We start from the raw sequence: 23,005 nt of genomic DNA, 5'->3' as shown, positions 1-23,005 counted from the left end.
TCATGTAAACAGTCAACTGAATCTTTCAATCGGAATGATTTTAATCGGAATGACAAAAACGTGTGCAGTAAACTTGGCTACTTGGGATTCAAACACAGGAACTTCAAAACACAGGTTAATGAGGTGAACACAGCTGAACAGGATAATACAATCACATCGGAAACCATAGCAACACATCAGACACACAGATAGGAAACGAACACCAAGACAGAAAACCAAACTAAACTGAATATAATTTTAACAGAATGGAAGAAGCAGTCTCACATTGTACCTCTTTATTCAAAATTATATTTTTTACGTAATGCTGAAAAGTAGGAAACTTGCATAGCTGTTACTCGGTGTGTGTTGTTTGTTCAAGGGCAATGTGTCTTAGCTGAACTGGAACTCACCCAAGGCTTCTTTTCAGCTCAATCTCTATGTCTGCAGCTCTTAAATAACCTTTATTTTGTACGTTGGAAGGGAATGCTTGATTTGAGACTGAAATGGGGCGGAAAACTAACTGGCGCTGGGGTACAATAAAGATACTGGGAGCGAGAGCTTTCATGGAGATTACAGGTGCCTCACGGACAAAAGCGGAGTGGGTTTGGCACAAGCCAAAAGGTGGCTTTAGAAAGGTGAAAGCGACTGGATTGAAATACTTCAAGTGATTTATAGCTTAGATCTATGCTGCGCTTTTTCCACCACCATGCAATGCATCATAAAGGGCCGTTACACAAAGGGCCATTGAGTGCTGTATATGAGAGACTGATAAATGAGACTAGGGTTGTGAATGTGGCGTTCCTCAGAACAAGCTATTGTTTACAACGGTTGAGGTTTAAGGGTGAGGCTGAATGAAAATGTAGTTTATAAAGAGGCCAATGAATCTACTTGTCATATAAAATATTAATAATATCTGATCAATTATAATATATGTTGGAAGGAGCCTAAGAGGTAATTTCCCTACATTGACAAAAATGCATTACCTGCAGAGTATTGCGCGAGGAGACAAGGGTGTTTTTCAGTAGACTACAATATATATTACATCCATCACATATGATGCTGCATAATCAATTTAGGACTCTCAAAAAAAAAAAAACTACAGTTTTTAAGGACAGACTGAGTCTTATAGTAAATAATACATGCCAAAGTTAATAATTATGTTAAGAATTTATGTGTGGATCAAGACGAAATAATGTGTCCATGATAATGAGTATACAATAAAGAAAAGAAAACATTTTGAAAAGCTTTTATACTATTTTCATCAAAAGCTTTACTTTAACCACTCTAAAAATACCACATTACGTAAACTTCAAGTTCAAGTAAGGTAGGTATATAATAACACTGCATTGAAGTGAATGTACATATCCCAATAATTAATTTTTTTATTCAAAAATATTATTAAGTTTATATATATATATATATATATATATATATATATATATATATATATATATATATATATATATATATATATATATATATATATATATATATATATATATATATATAAGTATATCATAAGTATGATATATATATTTTATATAAAAAAATATAAAAAGTATATAAAAGTATATAAAAAATCCTCCCTCAGATTTCACCCTCCCTCTCTCATTTCTGTCAATAGGACTATTGACAGAAATGAGAGAGTGAGGAAGGATTTTTCAGCTGGGACTTTTTACTGCGCTGAGTCGAAGTACGCTCAGGAGTGCTATTCTGCCATACATTATAGTTCTCCTTTTACTTGATTGTTCAACTACTCGTGTAACTGTATTTAAATAGGGAAAACGTGGAGGTGTTTGGTCACTTCTAACTTGATCTCTGTTTGGTACCATAGTGAATGAACTGGGCTTAGTGGGCTAAGCTAAATGCTATCAGATCGTCACAGCGCATCAGAGCGATTAAGTGCACACACTCAGACGAGAGAGGGATGTATCAACTCGTCTTAGTTAAGGGACTAACAGTTTAATATGAAAAAGCAAGTGTCCCTTTAAGACGTTATACTAGAGCCGGCCCAGCCACTAAGCGAACCTTGCAATTGCAAAGGGCCCCGTGGCCTGCAGAGGGCCCCCTAGAGAGCGCACGCACCTCGCCTCATCTGTTTGGGGAGGTGTTTATTATACTCGAAGCGCAGACTGGGTGCAGGCGTGATGAGACATCATGCTCGGCCAGATTCGCCTCGAGCTTCTTCGGTTGCGGAGCCGCACGCAAAGTTACAAAATTTGACGTGCACACCGCCAAGCGAAATTGGGTCTCCCGCACTCCTCGTTGACGCAATTTTTGCCGCGCTCGTGCGGACGCGTCAAGTATAAACAAGGCTTAAAGCTACACTGAAGTTGGCCGTTTGATAAATGCAAGTTAATTCTTCAGTTCAATATTTGTGTCTAAAAAAGGCACATAAGTTCCTGTAGAGATAGCAATACACATTCTCCTTTTTTTTTGCCAAATAAATGAAAGCATGTCATCAATGTCTTTCTCTTGCTGTATCAAAATCTCACCTAGCTTTCCTCAGAGATAATCAAGTTCAGTTTGTGCATGATTACATGATATAACAATTGTGTTAATACTGTATCCTGAATTGTGGATAAGTAAGCTATATATCATATTATGCTGAGGTAAATTTCTGGAGTGTTAACAAGTAAAAGCAAAAACAACAACAACAACCGTACAGAACTTAAAAACCGTGACCCTAAAGCCGTGATACGAACCGAACCGTGGCTTTTGTGAACCGTGCCACCCCTAATGTGTACCTAAAGCAGTTTTCATCAATTTTATTTATTGCTTTTGGTATTTATTCAAGTGTATTTTTTGTTAACAGACGGAGAGTCCATTGCTTTTCTTGTTTTTTGTTTGTTTTGTTAATTTATTGTGGATATTTAAAATGTTTTCCGTATCAGAGTCTCTAGAGAAAAAAGTTTATTGATCTTTAAAAAAGGTGTACCTGCATTATTATGCCATTATCATTATTTTAGATGAAAATGGGTTTAGAACGAAAAATCGTATCATTTATCGCAATAATTTCTTGACCAATTTATTGTCCAGCAAAATTTGTTATCGTGTGCTGTTTTTGCCTTTTAAACTCTGGTGTCAATTAAAAATGTTTCTTTGATGGTCAGTGAAAATCACTTTATCAGTCTTTTTATTCAGCAAGTTCATCCGTGTGTGTTCATTGCACTGCACTGCCATTCAGCTCAGTGGTATCATAATTTTCCTGTTAGACATCAAACATGGAACTCAACTCAAGAACTCAAGGTCTTTTATTGACGTTCTGTACATGTTACCACATAAGAATGAAATATGTACTCAGGACCAGCAGCGTAAAAAAAAGATAATTATCATACAGTAGGCTACATAGAATAATTAAAACATAATTTAATAGACTAAAACATTTTAAAGTAACATAGTAGATATATGTACAGTATAGTTATAAGGTAGTCATTGCTTTTCTTTAGGCCTTACTTAAAACGGTCAAGGGCCTCCAACCAAATTTTGCTTAGGGCCCCCAAAGGTCTAGGGCCGGCTCTGCTACACCCCATAAACACAACCAAGCCTAAAAAAACACCACGGAACTATCCCTTTGGTTCCATCACCACGGAACAATGTTTCTAAGAAGTAAAAAAAAATTGTTGTTATATGTTTCATTATGATATTAGGATACATAAATAAAAAAATAGTCACACGTATACATAGCGCTTTATATAACAGATTGTTTCAAAGAAGCTTTACAGTGAACAGGGAAAAACAGCGTCAATGTTGCAATATCTTTCAGTTTGGAAACAATACATTTAGCTGTAATTAAAACAAATAAAATATCAATAAAGCAGCTTAACAGGAAACAGTATAGTGTCATTATTTTAGTTCAATTCAATGCACTTATTCTATGATCTCATTCAATAGTATACAGTTAAATTGATATGATTTATATGTATTAATTAAATAATATAATAATAATATAATAAGGATAAATTAATGGACATGTACACAAAAAACTACCAGTCATTTAATATTAATTTTTTTATATTTGACACCTATTGCAAACGATAAACATACAGTAAACATTTAGTACAAACTGTATTGTAAGTAAATTAATCTTCAATTATGCAATGCTTGTTTTATTTAATGTGGCATAATGTGGTGTGCATGATAAGCTGATATTATTTATGTCCATGGGAAACAGAAGCAGGCAAAGCAGAATTCTCTCAGCTGCACAGCGACTCTGAGACAGTGTTTCGTGTGTTAGAGCACACAGGCTTCAGGCGATCTCAGCAGGGCTCTGGCCGCTCTGAGCTCTATAAAACTGCCTCCTCTGCTGCCTCTAACTGCCCCTGTGCCTCTCCCATTATTCATAGTTTCCGACGACTGCACCACCCCAAGCCCGCGCCGTCTTTAAAAAGGTGTGCGTTTTTACTGCCCTCCCAGATAAATGTGTTTCCCACTCTCATTCTCACTCAGCAACATTGCCCCAGGATAACCTCAGTTCCCCCAACACAAACACACATATATTAACAATTTACACAGATACACACACACACTAACGGAAATGCGCCTCGACCTTATCGTTTCCTCCTGATACTAAATCCCTGGATTAACAAGCATTTTAACGCGCAACTTTCTAACTGACGTCTGCAGAATCTTTCCTTCGGAAGGAAGTGCACGTTTTTTCCCAAGGTGGTGGGAAAGGTCCATTCATGCTGTTCTGAAACTGTGACCATTGGAGTAAAGACAGCCCCTAGATCAGCATAATGTGTAATGTTCACAACTCTACCCCAGCATGCTCCTGCAGTGCAATGTTTAGCCCCAGCACCACAGTGACCGCTGTGTCTCATCGTGGCATGAAATTGGAAATGTGAATTCCCCAGAGGCAGCCACGCTCACTCATGCAAGGAATTGAAGTGTCAATTTTAAGGAAAGGAGAACAGAAGATGAGAGAGCGAGTGAAGGAGAAGGAGAAAGAGTCAAGGAGGGAGTCAGGTGTAGAGACTGAAATGAAAGAATTTTGGCATGTGATTTAAGTGCTGAATGCAAATGTCAGTGATCAGAATACATTCAGGGATGTCTCCGCTGACACTTCCAAGTTGCAGAGAAGGTAATGACAGACTCCGAACACCTATGTGCGATCAAAAACAACAAACAATGTCAAAGAACCTTTGTCTGAACGATTTGAGAACTAGAAAACTGTTAGATTAAAAAGCACTATAGCTCTTCAGATCAGCAGAAACAAACTATTCAAAACTAGGACTGTCAATAGGTCTACATCAGATTTTCATTAAAGGATTGTGTCACAATAACAATACTATCAAGATATATCTATAGAAATGTTGCAACAATGCTATCTTTTGGCCAATAAATCACATTATAAATACGATTTTAGGGAGGTGAAGAGAGAATCTTTCACATATGTACTGTAACTGTACAAAAGCAAACACAAAGATCGTACTGTTTATGTGCACTTACTGCAGAATGGGGTGTCAAAAACCCCACCTTTTCCAGAAAAGCTCCCATAATGGCTAACATTCGTTTCTGGTGTGGGTAGAGTGTCTCGCTACAGTAATAGCTACATGCTGTGCATTTCTTTTCTTTTTTTTTTGTTCAATTTTATGACAGGCAGAATTATATAAAAAAAATGTCCTGGCTCTTCCAAGCTTTATAATGGCAGTGAATGGCAGTCAAAAATTTGAAGACCAAAAAAGTGCATTCATCCATTATAAAAGTAATCCATATGGAATTGGGGTTAATAAAGGCCTTTTGAATTGAATCGAATTGAGGAGTTTGTGTAAGAAAAAGATCCATATTTAACACGTTATAAAGTCAAATATCTAGCGTCCGGTGGACCGACTTTCCGTATTAAACTTACTAAGAAAAATAACGCTTCATCATTGTGCCATTTTTGCTTTTTCTGTAAGTCAAATACAGAAGACATTCACCGTAAGCTAAATATATGACTTTATAATGTGTTAAATGTGGATATTTTTCTTACAAAAACCCATCATTTTGCTTCAGAAGGCCTTTACTGTATAAACCCCCCAGAGCCACTTTTATAATGGATGGATGCACTTTTTTGTTCTTAAAATTTTGGGCTGCCATTCATTGCCATTATAATGGAATAACCAGGACATTTTCTAAAATAACTCAGATTGTATTCTGTCATATACACCTAGGATAGTTTGAGAGTGAGTAAATCATAGGCTAATTTCCATTTTTGGGTGAACTGTCCCTTTAAGTAGCTTAAATGACATTGTTGCTTTACTCATTGAAATCAATTGTTTTAAAATAACATTACAAAAGATTGGCAATGCTGACACTAAGCATACTGATTGCTATTCATATCAGATAAGGGTGAAAACTATATCTTCGCAAGGATATTTATAATCAAAAGTAGCTGATTTTGCAACACATTCTCACACCCAACTCGTCACATATGGACGCTTGACCAGGACCCCTTGTCGTCAATTTTCAATGAACCTTTGGCGTCATACACAGACGCACTGGGAATGGGAATATTATCGTCATGGTGAAATTTATTTTTTGATTTATTTATTGAAATTATTTATTGGTTTATAATTTTGCCATTATGACATGTTTGAGTGTGCTTCTCAATTAAATCAGCAAGCATAATTTCATTTACATTTATTTTATTTACGCTATTTAGACACATTTTAACATGATTTCATTTACATTTATTTTATTTACGCTATTTAGACACATTTTAACATGTAACCCCACCCCATCCCTAAACCTACCCATTTGTGTGAACATGATATCAAACACAGGATATAACATACGACTGCATCCACGAGTTATTCAAAAAAGTTAAATAATCCAAGTTTTCCGAGGCCAAACGATTGATTTGCATGAAGAAAATCCCCAAAAGCGATCACCATCTCCATCCGCCAAAGATCACGAACACAACAAATTTCAAATATTGCCGCCCGTACTTCAGATTTCATAGTGAAATTGCATTGGCTCTCATATGTCTTGTGACCAATTGCGTCATTACGTTAGCATTGATTGTAAAATGTCATTGGCTCTCGTGTGTCTTGTGACCGATGGTGTTATGCTCAGGAGTCTTTTGAATTATTTGAATGAGATATGAATGAGTTCCTTCACGGGGCAGCGGGATCATCATTTCAGCGATTTAAACATCAAGATCAACTCTGTTCTTCACATGAAGACATCGTATGACTTCAGAAGACTTGGAATGCAACATGAGCTAATACTTTTATACTGTTTTGGTCAGATTTTGCAATAAATACTTGTGACTGTACATTTATTTGCCTGGTATGTGTTTTATATTGTTAAGATATGGGTAGGTTTAGGGTAGGAGTTGGGTTAGTTGCTCCAAAATATAAAAGTAGCCTTTAAATATTAATAAAATCATGTCTGCTTTTACAAACGCAAATAATTAAATGCGTCTGTGTATGACGCCAAAGGTTTCTCATTGAAATGAATAGAGCACCCATCGCGTCGAAAATTGACGATAAAGGTACACCCAGTTCGTTGAAAAGTGACGACAAGGGGTCCTGGTCAAGCGTGCATATGTGACGAGTTGGGTGTGAGAATGTGTTGGATTTAGAGATTTAGGGGTGTGCGTGTGCGAGATATATATATATATATATATATATATATATATATATATATATATATATCATCTGCGATCATATCGTATTTGTTGTATCTGACATTATCGAGTATCCCTCACACACACCCAGAGAGTCTGTCTGCGTAGGCCTACACTACGTGATGTAGTCTTGAAGATTAGACTAGTGTGCTTTCACTGCGTGAGTCTATTTATATCATAAACGTGATATTTATTTTATACAAGTTTACTAAACAAGAATTTAATATTAAGTGACTTACATTTTAGACACCATATTGTCCATTTTTACTCTATTTCGCCAAAGAGAATAGATCAAAACAAAGTCACAGCACTGTAATCGAGCCTCTGAGCAACGCGCAGTGTTTCCTTACTGAATGAATCAGCTTTCTGAACGAATCAGTTGAATTAATGATTTAGTGACTAAGATAGATTAAGATAGTCAAATGATTTGTTCCTGAATGAATCAGTTGAATCTCAATGAATCGGTTGAATCACTCATTAACAGTGACTTGCTGCTGCTTACTGGTGGTTTTAAAGTATCTTTTCATGTTTTAAATAATTTCAATAATTTCTAGTATTCAACATTATGTGTTTAAAACATCAAAACATTATTTATGCATAACTGCAGGCTATTTGTCACCTCTAAGCTCATTAAATAGTCTGTGTAAATGCCACTTCTGTGTTAGAAAATGCTCATAAAAGGAAAAAATACATTTAAATGTTTTGGAAAAAATGATTTCTGTCACTTCTGTGAACTGACCACCACACAGAATATGAAGAATATCAAAAACTTTAGGAGTCAGCTGATCACCAGCACTGAGATTTCAGCACAATAACACGCTCAGCAAAATATAGTCTTATTATCGTTATCGAGAAAATCCCAGAAAATATCAAGATATACATTTTTGTTAATATCGCTCACCCCTAACAAAATAATAATTGTTTGGTAAACCTAGTCAGTGCACAGGAAATGTTGTGCATTGACTAGGTTTTGCTTGCAAGCTCTTCTTGATGTGAGGGAAAGCTGTTTTGTCTTCAAGCTACTTTAACTACATATAGTAGTAGCCAGACCTTCATTCCTATATTAATGGGGATGCTGTAAACATGAACAGTTTCCCGGGAATTCTGTCTCGACAACTCTAAAATATAAATAATTATTATAGGTGCAAAAGCACGGTTTGTAAGATGTGATGTATTCACTCAACATTTAAATTATCCATTTGAACTAATAAAGTTACATAGTATAGCTTTAACATGATATCAATATTTAATTTTTTTAATATAATGGTTATCGTTAATATACGTATATTGTAACATCGCTACTCAATGCTTTTGACTTTAACATAGTTGACTGTGACTGTATGAAAAAGAATGATACCGGAGTCATTTGAGACCGCTTCCTGATACTCAAACCTCTGCTGTCTGTTCACAGTGCCTGGAGCCATGCAAAGACTCCTGGGAGTTGAAAGATGGACCTTGTCGAGATTTATGTGAGGTACAGACCGCAGCATTCTTAACAGAGCTAGTAGTTTCTGGGATGTGCTCTTAACAAGAAAAAAAATCTGATACAAAATGGCTGACCTTGATTTTCTGGTTTTCCAAATATTAATCCTCCATTGTTTTCTTGACAGATTTGGCTACCATATAAGTGGTCTCCTATTGTTCAAAACGATAATGTTCTGCTCTGATCTTCTTTTTAAACAGTCTGAGAATCTCTTTGAACATTTCCCTTAGGTCTTGAATCCTGTTATTGTGGTGTTTCTCTACATTTTAAAACTCTTGGCCTAGTAACATCTAGCTTTTCCTGTTTCTTTGGCTATAAATGCACCGTTGAGGGCAATGGGGACTTAAAAGAATGAATATTAGTTCTTTCATTTGCCAGCATTGATCAGGACCTTCATCCATCATTTTACACTTGTATAAGAGAAAGCAGCATAAAATCAATCACCACTCATGTAAATGTGAAATGTTATAATCATCTTGTTTTGAATATAGTGCCAAAAACAAGAGAGCCATTCTCAAAGCCAGCTGAAAAATAATATACAAATGACAAGGGGTTTGGGTGGATAGATGAACATATATTATATTATATTATATTATATTATATTATATTATATTATATTATATTATATTATATTATATTATATTATATTATATTATATTATATTATATTATATTATAAATTCATTTTCAACAATGATTTATATTTTGCGCATACAGTTTCATAAATCAATATTTCTATGTGAAACGTCTATGTTAAAATGCACATACGTTTTATGTACAAATATATCCAAATTGGGAATAAGACCAAAAAGTGTTTTTTAAATTCCATAGACAAATTAATGTCACATAAATGAATTGCTAAAATCTATTTGGTATGAGACACAGGTGTTAAACCTTTGTCCTGTACATTATGGCATCTCTACAGCATGCGTTTCCCAAGCGTCATGGGGAGTGTGTGACGAGCTGTGAGTTCCTGCGATCAGTGATGGTGGTGAAGCAGGGTGATTGTCCGCCGCCAGAAAGAGCCAGCGGGTTTGCAGCCGCCTGTGTGGAAGGATGTGAGGAAGACGGAGAGTGTTCAGCCCAGAAGAAATGCTGCACAAACGGCTGCGGACACACATGCCAGTCACCTAAGAATCTCTACAGGGGTAAGATCTGCTACTGAACCTGAAGTTACCAGTTTATTTTTTAACCTAAGCTGTGGTTGATATTGATACCAGCAATCTTGATACCAGTAACTGATAACTGATCATTTTGCAATCTTAGAATTTAGATGAATGCATATAGGGCAGTGGTTTGCACTAAGGAGGCTCACTAAACTTACTGGGGAGCTCCAGTAAGTCTTAAAGTTATTTAAATGTAATTATATTATATTAATCTTGATTAAAATGCTAAAAACATTACAAATAATCTTGTACAATGTTAACCTAATATATATGTGTGTGTGTGTGTGTGTGTGGGTGTGGGTGTGGGTGTGGGTGTGGGTGTGGGTGTGTGTGTGGGTGTGGGTGTGTGTGTGTGTGTGTGTGTGTGTGTGTGTGTGTGTGTGTGTGTGTGTGTGTGTGTGGGTGTGGGTGTGGGTGTGTGTGTGTGTGACAAAATGTCCCCACGAAGATGGCAGTATCCGAAATCCTTGTCCTTGTGGGGACATTTTTAGGTCCCCATGAGGAAAACATCTTATAAATCACACAGAAGGAGTTTTTTTGAGAAAGTAAAAATGCAGAATGTTTCCTGTGATGGGTAGGTTTAGGGGCAGGGGCAGTGTAAGGGGATAGGATGTCCAGTTTGTACAGTATGAAATCCATTACGCCTATGGAAAGTCCCCATAAAACATGGAAACACGACATGTGCGTGCGTGTGTGTGTGCGTGCGTGTGTGTGTGTGTGCGTGTGTGTGTGTGTGTGTGTGTGTGTGTGTGTGTGTGTGTGTGTGTGTGTGTGTGTGTGTATGAAGAGTTCAGATGCAAAAGCCTCTAAAAGCCACTTCGGTCAAAAATTAGATGATTGAATGCTCTCCGCATATAGTATATGTTCATAAAATACTTTCACTTCAGACCCATTAAATCCCAGCCTCAGCCCATTCAAAAGTACTGGTTCTTAGGTAGACACCTATACATAAATAGTTTAAAGAAAAACATCAGAGGGATTTAGAGGCTTTTGCATCTGAAGTCTTGCTCAGTGTGAAAAAAAAATTCTGATGAGATTTTTATAATAATTGTAATAAAAAAGTAAACTATAAAAATAAGTAAAAGTAAATGTTTTAATTGTTTTATTACAAATATTATAAAACATCTCATCAGATTTTTTTTTACACTGAGCAATTTTAACAATTAAAATGAATACAAATTAAAACCAACAGTTAAGATTTTCCCTATATATCTATAACATCCAATGGACTGGATAGTTATGGAATCTTGTTTACAATAAAAACATTGAGACATGTATGAATACATTATACTTGATAGACTACTAATAGATCAAAGTTTATCTATTCTATTCTATTCTATTCTATTCTATTCTATTCTATTCTATTCTATTCTATTCTATTCTATTCTATTCTATTCTATTCTATTCTATTCTATTCTATTTTACTTGTCTTCAGGTGCTCCTCTGAAGCCCAGGAAGGAGCTGGTCTTTGAGGAGATGGAGTCTGGTGTGCTGGAGGTCCGCTGGTCCTCCAAGTTCAATGTGTCAGCGGAGCCGGTGCTGAACGTTTTGCAGAGGAGGTGGAACTACGGCATCCACCCCAGTGAGGACGGAGCCACTGAGTGGCAAGTGGTGGCACGGGTAAGTGTGAAAGTATGTGCAATAATGTAATTTAATATAATATTTCTAAACATAAACATCATAAGAAATGAAATGCTTATCTTCACTGTGCATTCTTGAACTGTGATATGTTTAGTCAGTCATTCTTTCTTGACTCCCTTCAATGATTTATATGTCCACTCCTAAACTCAGTTGTCTCTGGTTATGCGCTGTAGACATCAGAAGAGCGCGTGTGGTTGACAGACATTCGACCCGGTCGCTGGTACCAGTTCAGAGTGGCAGCTGTCAATGTTCATGGAACAAGAGGATACACCACCCCCAGCAGACACTTCAGATCCTCTAAAGGTGAGATCAAGAGACTGTAATCTAATGGAGATTCTATTAGGATCCATTTTAGGAGAATAATAATATTCTTTCTCATGTTATTTTGAATAGACATTGTGATCTGAAATGTCTGTACTATAACGTTTTTGTACAGTAAGTTGTATTTATTTCACCCTCTCTCAGATCCCGCCCCTCCCCCGGCTCCATCTGAACTTCATGTCAGCGACATGACCTTTGGTGCAGAACGCTCTGTGTCTGTCCGCCTCAGCTGGAGCATGTCTGCAGATCTAGACATTCCTGTTAACCATTACAAACTCTCCTGGAGCTGGGCTGACCACACAATGCCACCCAAACTCAAAAGGAGACAGACTGCAAATGGGGTAATTCTTATGTGTTGCCCATGCCTCTGCCCATTCTCTTTTTCTCTCAGTCTTTCACTATTTCATTTTCTCATATACTGGAGAGTTCCCAAAACCCCTCAAGGGTTAAGCTTCCCAGCCCCTTCTTTCAGCAAGCCACAACAAATTAGATATCTTAGTGCAAATAAGTGCAAGATAAACAACTCAGGATTGGGCCTTTGATCACACCAAGCCCTAAATTCGAGGGCTTCAGACACCAAACTAGGGTGGTACAGCATTGCATCACCACTCTTGGCAAATGCAAACATTTCTGGGCGCCATTTGATATACAGCCAAAAACAGCATATCAATTCTAGTTGTGCTTGAGAAAAGGAAATCTCTCAATAACAGCTGAATTGTTTTTCTTTGAATGAGATCATGTTGAAGAGTTTATTTTTTTCTCCTTTTGGAATCCAAGGGATGGCAGTTGCGCCTTTATATTTTTGAGGGCCCTGTCAGATGAGGGACAATTTCCTCAGAAAACGACATTTTTAAAAAGCTGCTGAGTGAAGGCAGACAAATGCAAACCACATTGATTTCACTGCTGGGCTCTGTAAGAAGATAGGAGAAAAATATGCTTCAGATAGATTTTAAACAGATTAATCTTGTGCTCAATAATTATAAGATTACAACGCAATCTGCATAAAATTCTGATAACATTGCATTTGGCATACTTTATTGCTATGATTTATGTGATTAATAGTAGTATTAGTATTAAAGTGTGACTCAGCTACAGTATCAGATCTCATATTATTAAATTAAAGCAGGGAAATCTAATAAGGCCTGTGGGATATTTGGGGGAAAAAACTTCCCAATGCTGAAAGCATGGTATTGATTTATTTCATTGGTATGATATTTCTATAATATTTTATTATCTACACCAGTTTTATAACATATGCTACAGGGTCAGTAATTAAAAAAGGAAGGATTCTTCACCAAGGCTGCATTTATTTGATCAAAAATATTGTATAAACAGTAATATTGTGAAATGTTTTTGTCTTCATTATAACTTTGGGTCAGTTTATTGCATATTTGCTGAATAAAAGTATTAATTTATATAAAAAAGGTAGTTTTTAGATTGCACATTTAATTATGTATGGCATTCAGTATTTGGTCATATGCATGAATCCCATGAAAACATGGGCCCTATCATACAAACTGCTTAATGCGGCTTGTTTTTTGCTAGTTTCAGCCCAACGTAATTTTAATTTTCATGTCCAGAGCCATGTTGTTTAAATAGCAAATGCCTTTGCTCCCATTTGTGCACCCATGGGCTAATTTAAGGCAACTGAAATAGACTGTGCCACTGACCAACTGAAATCTGGTCTAAAGTCAATGGCGCAGTATTTTGTGTTATTTAAAGAGTGCGTTAGTAATATATGCACCTATAGGCAGGTCCACAACGCACATACACTCTGCTTATTACAACACACACACACACACACACACACACACACACACACACACACACACACACACACACACACACACACACACACACACACACACACACACACACACACACACACACACACACACACACACACAGGGATGAGCAGCAGCACATTTTTAAATATGAAATTTTTTAAAAATATTATTATTGTGTATATAAATATAAAAAATGCCTAAATGTCATAATGGATAGTCATGGGTGTATCAGAATTAGCCTACCTATTTGCAGTAATGATGAGCAAGCAGGTGTCATTGGACAAGCAGATCTATTTCCTCGCTAGCTAGAGAAGCGTTCAGTTTATCTACTTGCAAATTAAATAGATCATCCACTATGTTGTCAGTCTAACTGTATTTTTAAGGGAATGGAAGATGAGACATTGGTTTATCATTGGTTTATTGCACATTACACCCAAAACAACCTTTTAGACCATGCGCAGACCGTTTTATCCGATGTTAAACAATCCAAAAAGTGGATTGGTACACGCCCTAAGTGCACTTGGTCCATGCGCTTTAGACCATGCGCTTAGTTAAAATAGGGCCCTATAAGTGATTCTTTCCCAAAGGCAACTAAATTAATTTCACGTTTAAATTGACGTTTGTAAGACATTTGTCAGTCTCACAGCAATAATGACAACATGGACAATATATGAGGAAAACATTTTATTGGCAAAAAAGTTAATTTGAAAATTGTTTCCTATGAAAAAGGATTAGATAAAAATAACGCACTAATACTAATTTTGATGCTGTCTGAGTTGAGCTGTCTGAGCAGAAGGCCTGCAAATTGAAATGAGACCAACACTTGATCTTTAGCCATCTATCCTTTAACATCCGTGGAACCTTTACAATGCACAAAAGATTCTTAAAGTAGAGAAAAGATCTTGAGATCATTAAAATGTTTTTCACTGTAAGAAAATAAATGGTTCTTTGATGGAAACTGATGGCCCAACTTTGTGTTCATGTTCAGTTGCTTCCAGAGGATTATTAAATCTGCTTAAGTTATCCAGGTCCGACCAATGAGTGGGTTTCTCTCTCTCTTTTTTTTATTTGATTAATATTCCCTAATTAGTTCATGTGCAAAGTAAAAAAAAAAAAAAGGTCTCTGGTGACTGAAATCAAGTATTGCTCCCAATATTGGTTATTTAAGCAGCTCACGTTGATTCTGGGTTATGTCCAAAAGCACTTTTTTATGCTCTTTTTGTAACTACACTTCATCAATGTTAAACAAATAAAATATGATTGGTTTGCATGCATAAGGATCGACCTAATATGAATTTGACACCTCTGGATTACCGGTACTTTGTTCCTTCCTTAATTCTTTATTCTTTTTTATATACAGTTTGTACAGGATAAAAACCATTACGTCTATGGAGAGTCCCCACAAATATAGTGAACCAGATGTGTGTGTGTGTGTGTGTGTGTGTGTGTGTGTGTGTGTGTAGGACTCTACCTATGTTGAGCTGGATGAATTAAGAGAGAACAGGAGTTACACTGTGGAGTTGCAGGCAGTTTCATACTGGGGTCAGGTCCCCCTCAAGAGCTCCAAGGCCATTCTTCAGTTTACTACAAGCCAAAGACAATCTGGTACAAAACTATTTAATTGCTGTACATTTTTTCTTGATACATAACAGCGCTCATTTGGGTGTTGTGAAATACAGTGCAAGCAGCTGTAAATGTTTTGAATTTGTAACATTATACTTCTCCTCCATATTTGATGTCATTCAGATTTGGAAGCCACAACCAGCCCGGTCTTTATAAAACCCCAGTCAGATCTATTAGACGTGGGCACTCCGTTCTATCAAGATGGACAGCTTCAAGTCCGGGTTTACTGGAAAAAGAAAGGTATGACAGATGCAACAGACCACGTCTTTCATCTGGGAAACAGTCCTGTTCTGTTACTGTGCTTGATGTCTTTCTTTCCTCTCACATCTATGCTTTGTAATTATGTAAATATTGTGCTTATTAAAGAGTTAAGGATCAGAATATGTGTAATTAAATGAAGAACAATGACTCTTTGTTTGGGATGAGATAAGAAGTACTATTGAAGTAAGTGTGGACCTGTTTATGTGCTAACATGAGCTGATGAGGCATGTCTCAGCCTAACTTCGCATGCTGCAAATTACATTTAAACTGTTTCGTTCTGTCAGCGAGTGACGAGCTAATCCTACATTAAACTCTCAAATTAAAACTGTCATAGAAACGAAAACATTTCATTCATACCAAGCCATGCAAAATGGTGCTTAAAATGTTCTCATTGACCTCTGCAAGGATGTTTTTTTTTTTCTTCTTCTTTTTCTTCTTCAATAACTTAAGACTTACACTGGCCACATGTCAAATCCCTTAATCTCTCTAATGGATGTTCCACAGATTTATCTCAGGCACATTATCAAGATTGCTTTCCTCTGCATATTTTGCTCGGTTTCGCATATTTTCAGGATGCATAGAAAGCATAGATTTCTACAGGGCGTATTACCGAGCACTGATTATTTGTAAGGTCTTAATGAATGATTTCTGATGTTTATCAGTGAACGATTAACTGTTCATTAGGCTAACCGATAGAGACAAGAAAATATTTTGTTTAATCATAATGGAAGGATTATCCAAGCTTTTAAATATTTATGACCAGCATGGTCACACTTTATATTAGGGGTCTTTAATTTTTATGTAGGCCTACTTGCAACCAAACATAAGCACACTGTACATATTGTATACATGTTGTATTGAAAAACAAATTTTTTGCTACTGAGGTGGAGATACGGGTTATGGGACAGGTTTGGTGATATTGGTAGGTTTAAGGGTAGGGAAATTTAAGTAATTATAAAAAATAATAACAGATGTAATTACATAATTACTAATATAAGTTCAATGTTAAAACGTGTATGTACATAATAAGTCCATTGTATCAAATGGGCCCAAATGGTTTTTCTGCAGAACAAAAGATATTTTGAAGATTTTTTTGGCTGTTTTCGCTCCTAAAATGAAACACTGCTCTCTCTCTCTCTCTCTCTCTCTCTCTCTCTCTCTCTCTCTCTCTCTCTCTCTCTCTCTCTCTCTCTCTCTCTCTCTCTCTCTCTCTCTCTCTCTCTCTCTCTCTCCTCTCTCTCTCTCTCTCTCTCTCTCTCTCTCTCTCTCTCTCTCGTTATAATTTTTTTCTTCTTCAAAAAATGCTCTTTTCTATATGTTAAACAATAGAGAGCAATGCATACATTTTTGGAATGACATGAGGATGACAGTACAGCAAAACAATTTGATGTTTGAAATCACTGAGATATAGATATGTATCTATAAAAAAACAAATGAATATCAAATAACTTATTTTTCAGACAAAATTTGCCAGTAAATTAATATAATCCTTCTCAGTGAACCCATACAAAACATTCTAAACAAAAGCAAAGCATCAATGTGTGGAAGCCACTCTGAAACTATGTGGAGCGAATCAACAGAAACTTTCCGTGCCCAGCTCAAAGTGCTCCATAATCACATTTCGGAATCTGACGTTTCATAATTTAACTGTCTCTCCTTTTCAGACCCAACTGTGAATCGTTACCGTGTGCAGTGGTCTCCGGAATTCTGCAGTCACAATGGATCCAGAACCCAGGAGAAGCTTATTACCCAGGTAACCAGTCAGGAATGTGTCTTCCGTCCTCCCTACAGGTGCGAGGCCACAATCTGACAGCTCATACATAAGATGAATTTCCAGGGAGAGTGTTCGCGTGGTGTTCATTGATCATTCATGGCACACAACTCTCCATTTGGAAGCACATCCCAATTCCAGAAAGATTTATTTAATAAACTGCAGAGAAATATGTGACAAAATCTTCGTTTAAACCTCTTTAATATTTAGATTTTCATCAATGTAATTGTGTCTTTTACAAAATAAGAAATTATGATTCAAATCTATGACACATTGAAAAGGGGGGAAATATCTTTATCAGCATGAAAATTAATCATTCCTGACATATAGAAAACATGAACTATAGATTTTCCCATTGCGGCCCACAGCTATGCTGGATGTGGTGATAGGTGATCAGTCATCATATTTCTCCTTGAATTCTTTTCAGTGGAGTTGGAATAAAGTCTTCCATTTTTTTCTTCTCATATCACTGAACAGGAGAATTTTGCTAGCCTCCCTGGTCTTCAGTTCTCATGCAAGTATAAGGTGATCATCCAACCTGTCGGAACAAAGATTCGAGCCCAGGCGGAAAGCACAACCTTCTACACTCCGTCCTGTGCTACCATCCAGAGCAAGAGCCCCAAACCCATCCCCTGCTCCACAGTCTCAGGTGAATGTGATATTTTTAAAGAATATGTTGACTGTATTTCTACAAAGGTGCATACATTTTTGGTCAAGATCTTGTATTATATACAGGGCCTAAAACAAACTTTTTCCCACACATGCCAATGGCCGGTGACTTAGGAAAATGTACCGGCCATAAATATTTGTTTTACCAGCCATTAATGCCAATAAAGAAATAAACAACTCTCTATTCAAACTTCAATACCATAGCTAGTAAACAATCAATAATAAAATAAAGAACAAATGATCAAATTACAAGAAAAAGCACAAACAAATACAATATGCCAAAGAGACAATTTAAATAAACAGTACTTTTCAGGTTTTTCAGGTAGATCTAACAGTAGTTTTCAGGTACAGAAATGTAACAAAGTAAGCAAATGTAAAATAACACTACATAGTTGTATAAATTAAACACCCTTAATAATGATTCCTTATTAAAGTTATTCAGTCTTTTGTTGTTTTATGAACAAAACACAACAGCTGAAATATTATACTGCTGTCACTTTAAGAGCGAATGCACAGACCTAATATACTGACAACTTACAGATGCATTTACTTTCTCAACTGTTTACGTTTACATATAACATAACCGACTATGTTTACAGATATTTTGACATAATTTTGCGTGAATTTGTCTCCTCAAGTGCAAGAAGACGTGAAAGAGTATTCAGTTTAGTATTCATACCATAGAAATAGTTCCAGATGAAAGCAAAGCATCAAAGTGGAATCATTTGTATTTGTATAGAATTTCATGTTTCTTATATGATTCTTTGTTTTCTCAAATCAGCAGTGGTTCTTCCAAAGGTCCTGGTCAGGGCAGAGAACCTGACGGCAGCGTTCTCGGTCTACATGGGAAACGTGACAGGCCTGTTCTCATGGGTAGTGGCCATGCCTCATCTGCCACAGCAGGTCACAGGATATCAAGTCACATGGGCAGAGGTCATCACAGAGAGCCGTAGAAATAATCTGCCCAACAGCCTCATATCCCAGTCTCAGATCCTGCCTCCAGTAAGTTACATTTATAACGATTGGTCACAAGCATACATGTTGTGTTTTGCACTGTTCCCTGGCGTGGGATCGTGGTCGACCAGGATATGCTTTGCTTTGGGCTAGCATGCCGGCCCAGCAGCTAGATCATCAAACCAGTTCGTAAACTCAGTTCATACTGTTTTTTGTAACATGTGGTTGCAGTAGTAAATGCATAACGATGGAGATAAATCAGACCTGCAGCGTAGGCTTTACGCCATGGGCTATGCATTGATTTTCATTTATACGTCCTCGTCCTTGACCGCGTTGACGTGCAGTTACACATGCAGACGGAGCATGTGTACCCCTGAGGGAGGGGTTCTGGCAGACCAATCACAGCGCTTGCGGTCCAAGTCGAATCAACACGCTGTTACATTTTTGGAGAGGTGCACGGCAGGGTACGCCGTAGGCTACACGTGCAACACACAGCCTACGACATAACTACGGCATACACTCGACGAAGAAGTATAAGCTTATAAACACAGGAAGTAATCAAGAGAAAACAGAACAGGTGTAAACTGATAAAGAGTGAGAAAACAGAACAAAGGGAACAGGTAACAATGAGAAACAAACCAAAACAAGACCTCAACTTGACAGTTCTATTCTGGTTTCCATATATTAACTTAGACATTACTAAATTTGATAACTAAGCCATATATGTATTGTATTCTTGGCATATTACAAATCTTACGTTTTCTACCATGTGTCAGATTTCAAATAAATCTTTTTGTAATTTCTTTTCACCAAAGAATCATGCAAAAACGTGCATTACAGTTACTTAACATTCACTGTTTTCAACATCAAATCTGCACATCAGAATGATGTTACACTGAAGCCTGGAGTAATGGCTATAATTTTTCCATCACAGAAATAAATAAAATTGTACTTGTATTATAATTTTATAATTTTCATTTTACTATACTGTACTATATTTTAATATATACTGTACTAAAATATTAAACAGTTATTTCAAATTGTAATAATATTTGACAATATTAATATATTTTTATTGTCTTTTTTATTAAATAAATCTTGAGCATAAGGTACTCTTTTTAAAAACGTTACACAAATTTACAGACTCCAAATTTTCAACATTAGTAAATCTGTATTGTATTTCTTTCTCTGGTTTAAAAGGTCTTGACTAACTAAAAAAAAAAACATTTCTTTCCTCACAAACAGGAGCGTAATATCCTGGTAGTTTCCGGTCTTCAGTTGGCATCCCTCTACAGGCTTGAGGTGCAGGTGATCACTACGGGAGGACAAGGCCCAGCAACCTCCAGAACCTTCCAGACACCAGCTCACAGCAAGCCAGTCCTGCACTACAGTAAGATATTTAAAAATACGAGGCCCTTTACAATATTTTCGTACCACATTAAAAAAAAAATATTTAAAACTAGCGCAATCGTTCTTGCTTATTGCAACAAAAAAAACAACAAAAAAAACTGCAACCCAACCCAACCCTTAAATCTTAATAAGGGAGAGCTGAAAATACATTCTTTTTCATCGGAAGGAAAAGGTCATGGGGTATATGAGAGGTCAAATGTCTTGTGCAAGTGGCCCCAGCTCTTGATGTAGAGGTCAAGCAATAAATCTTGTAATTGAGATGAATTGCTTTCCCTCTCCTGACTCTAGTGTATATTTAACTTTGCAGAACCCAGGATTAAGAAACACCATCTAAGGTCGGTGATAGAACGGCACTGAAGACCACACTGCAATGAATCATCCTGGACCAGAACTGACTCCTCAGGAACACAGAGTATCAGAAGAACCAAAGAACAGTTAATTGCAAATCGCGTTTCAGCCTGAGCCAGTCAGCTGCCTCATAACTCAACATTGGAACCTGCTGTAATCTGAAGATCAAATTGTGATTGACGTTATGATATTTAAAGACCCAGTAATTTCCTGTGGGGGGGATTGGCTTCCACAAACTAATTAGTATTGAATTTGCAACAAAGACTTGGGCATCAATAGCAAAAGCCACGGGATTAAAACAAAACAAGTGCGAATACAAAAGAAAAAAATTGTTTAAACTATAACTGTGTGGTTACATGCCCAAAAAAACATGCTTTGAATTATACCCTCCCTAAAAAAAAAAAATGGTTACACTCACCGCACTGCAAATGGAGCCTCTTTAATCCAATATTGCATGATGACTAATTTGGTTAACTTGTAAATAAGCCTGACTCGATACAACTGTTTGTGGTTTTGCATGTGTTCGTTAAGCATGGGCTTTTACTGTTTGTATCCCCATTGTGTCAATAGAAACAAATGAGGGATCAATGAAAAATACTCCAGCTCTTTAAAAGGAAAATGCCATGTAATTTTATGAGGGTGTTGTGTGGTGCGTGCTCAATATGCTGTATAGATATTTGTTTGCAGTCATGTAATTCCTGTATATAATGTATGTTTTTTATTTATTTATGTATGCAATACAGATGTGTTATGTGGATTTGTAACTGCGTGTGAGTGCATGAATGTGTGTATGTGTGTGTGCGGGTTCCCCCAGCATCATTCACAAACTGACAAACCCTTGCAAGGAGATTTTGTATAAATATATTTGTAAATTCCCATGGATAATGAATATTAATGTACATATTTTATATGAATAAAGATGTTAAACCTTGTTTTCCCTTTACCATACTGGTTTTGTGTTTTGTAACTAGGCTTCCATGGTAAATAGGAAATTAAATGTGAATCAACTATGTGTTATCTAAATGTATCAAGCAACATTCACTCAAATAATCTATAATTAAAATACACAAAAAATCTATATAAATATACACAAACATTTCATGCTCATGCTCATTTTACTTTAAAACAGTCAAGGCAAGGAACCTTTCCACCCCTTGACAATAACAATATACATATATACATTTTTTATATATATTTTTTTAATTTCAATGCAATTGTACACACTACAAAAAAACATCCAGATTGAGATCTTGTATTATATACAGGGCCTAAAACAAACTTTTTTCCCCACACATGCCAATGGCCGGTGACTTAGGAAAATGTGCCGGCCATAAATATTTTTGTTTTACCAGCCATTAATGCCACTAAAGAAATAAACAATTCTCTATTCAAACTTCAATACCATAGCTAGTAAACAATCAATAATAAAATAAGAACAAATGATCAAATTACAAGAAAAAGCACAAACAAATACGATATACCAAAGAGACCATTTAAATAAACAGTACTTTTCAGGTTTTTCAGGTAGATATAACAGTCGTTTTCAGGTACAGAAATGTAACAAAATAAGCAAATGTAAAATAACACTACATAGTTGTATAAATTAAACACCCTTAATAATGAATCCTTATTAAAGTTATTAAAGTTATTCAGTCCTTTGTTGTTTTATGAACATTAAAAACACAACAGCTGAAATATTATACTGCTGTCACTTTAAGAGCGAATGCACAGACCTAATATACTGACAACTTACAGATGCATTTACTTTCTCAACTGTTTACGTTTACATATAACATAACCGACTATGTTTACAGATATTTTGACATAATTTTGCGTGAATTTGTCTCCTCAAGTGCAAGAAGACGTGAAAGAGTATTCAGTTTAGTATTCATACCATAGAAATAGTTCCAGATGAAAGCAAAGCATCAAAGTGGAATCATTTGTATTTGTATAGAATTTCATGTTTCTTATATGATTC

The 23,005-nt window shown here is 36.3% G+C and overlaps 1 protein-coding gene across 2 annotated transcripts in view; it reads left to right on the top strand.

Annotated features, from left to right (window-relative positions):
* anos1a (anosmin 1a) overlaps positions 1–21,970 on the top strand; it is a 34,768-nt gene extending 12,798 nt beyond the window's left edge. The window contains exons 3-14 of one of the 2 annotated variants that reach the window (XM_067441430.1): positions 9,006–9,068; positions 10,002–10,224; positions 11,678–11,862; positions 12,057–12,186; positions 12,349–12,545; positions 15,455–15,596; positions 15,738–15,854; positions 17,540–17,628; positions 18,124–18,295; positions 19,100–19,317; positions 20,515–20,659; positions 20,987–21,970. In XM_067441430.1, coding sequence (XP_067297531.1) covers positions 9,006–9,068; positions 10,002–10,224; positions 11,678–11,862; positions 12,057–12,186; positions 12,349–12,545; positions 15,455–15,596; positions 15,738–15,854; positions 17,540–17,628; positions 18,124–18,295; positions 19,100–19,317; positions 20,515–20,659; positions 20,987–21,036 — 1,731 coding nt within the window. In that variant the 3' untranslated portion in view covers positions 21,037–21,970. Of the gene's footprint in view, positions 1–9,005; positions 9,069–10,001; positions 10,225–11,677; positions 11,863–12,056; positions 12,187–12,348; positions 12,546–15,454; positions 15,597–15,737; positions 15,855–17,539; positions 17,629–18,123; positions 18,296–19,096; positions 19,318–20,514; positions 20,660–20,986 lie in introns of both variants that reach the window. The other variant, XM_067441429.1, reaches the window with a different exon arrangement.
* Positions 21,971–23,005: the final 1,035 nt, after the last annotated feature.

The sequence above is a fragment of the Pseudorasbora parva genome, chromosome 4 (genome assembly GCF_024679245.1).
Source record: "Pseudorasbora parva isolate DD20220531a chromosome 4, ASM2467924v1, whole genome shotgun sequence".
Classification (NCBI taxonomy): domain Eukaryota; kingdom Metazoa; phylum Chordata; class Actinopteri; order Cypriniformes; family Gobionidae; genus Pseudorasbora; species Pseudorasbora parva.
The sequence above is the reverse complement of the archived record's forward strand: the minus strand, read 5'-3'. Positions and strand labels throughout refer to the sequence as shown.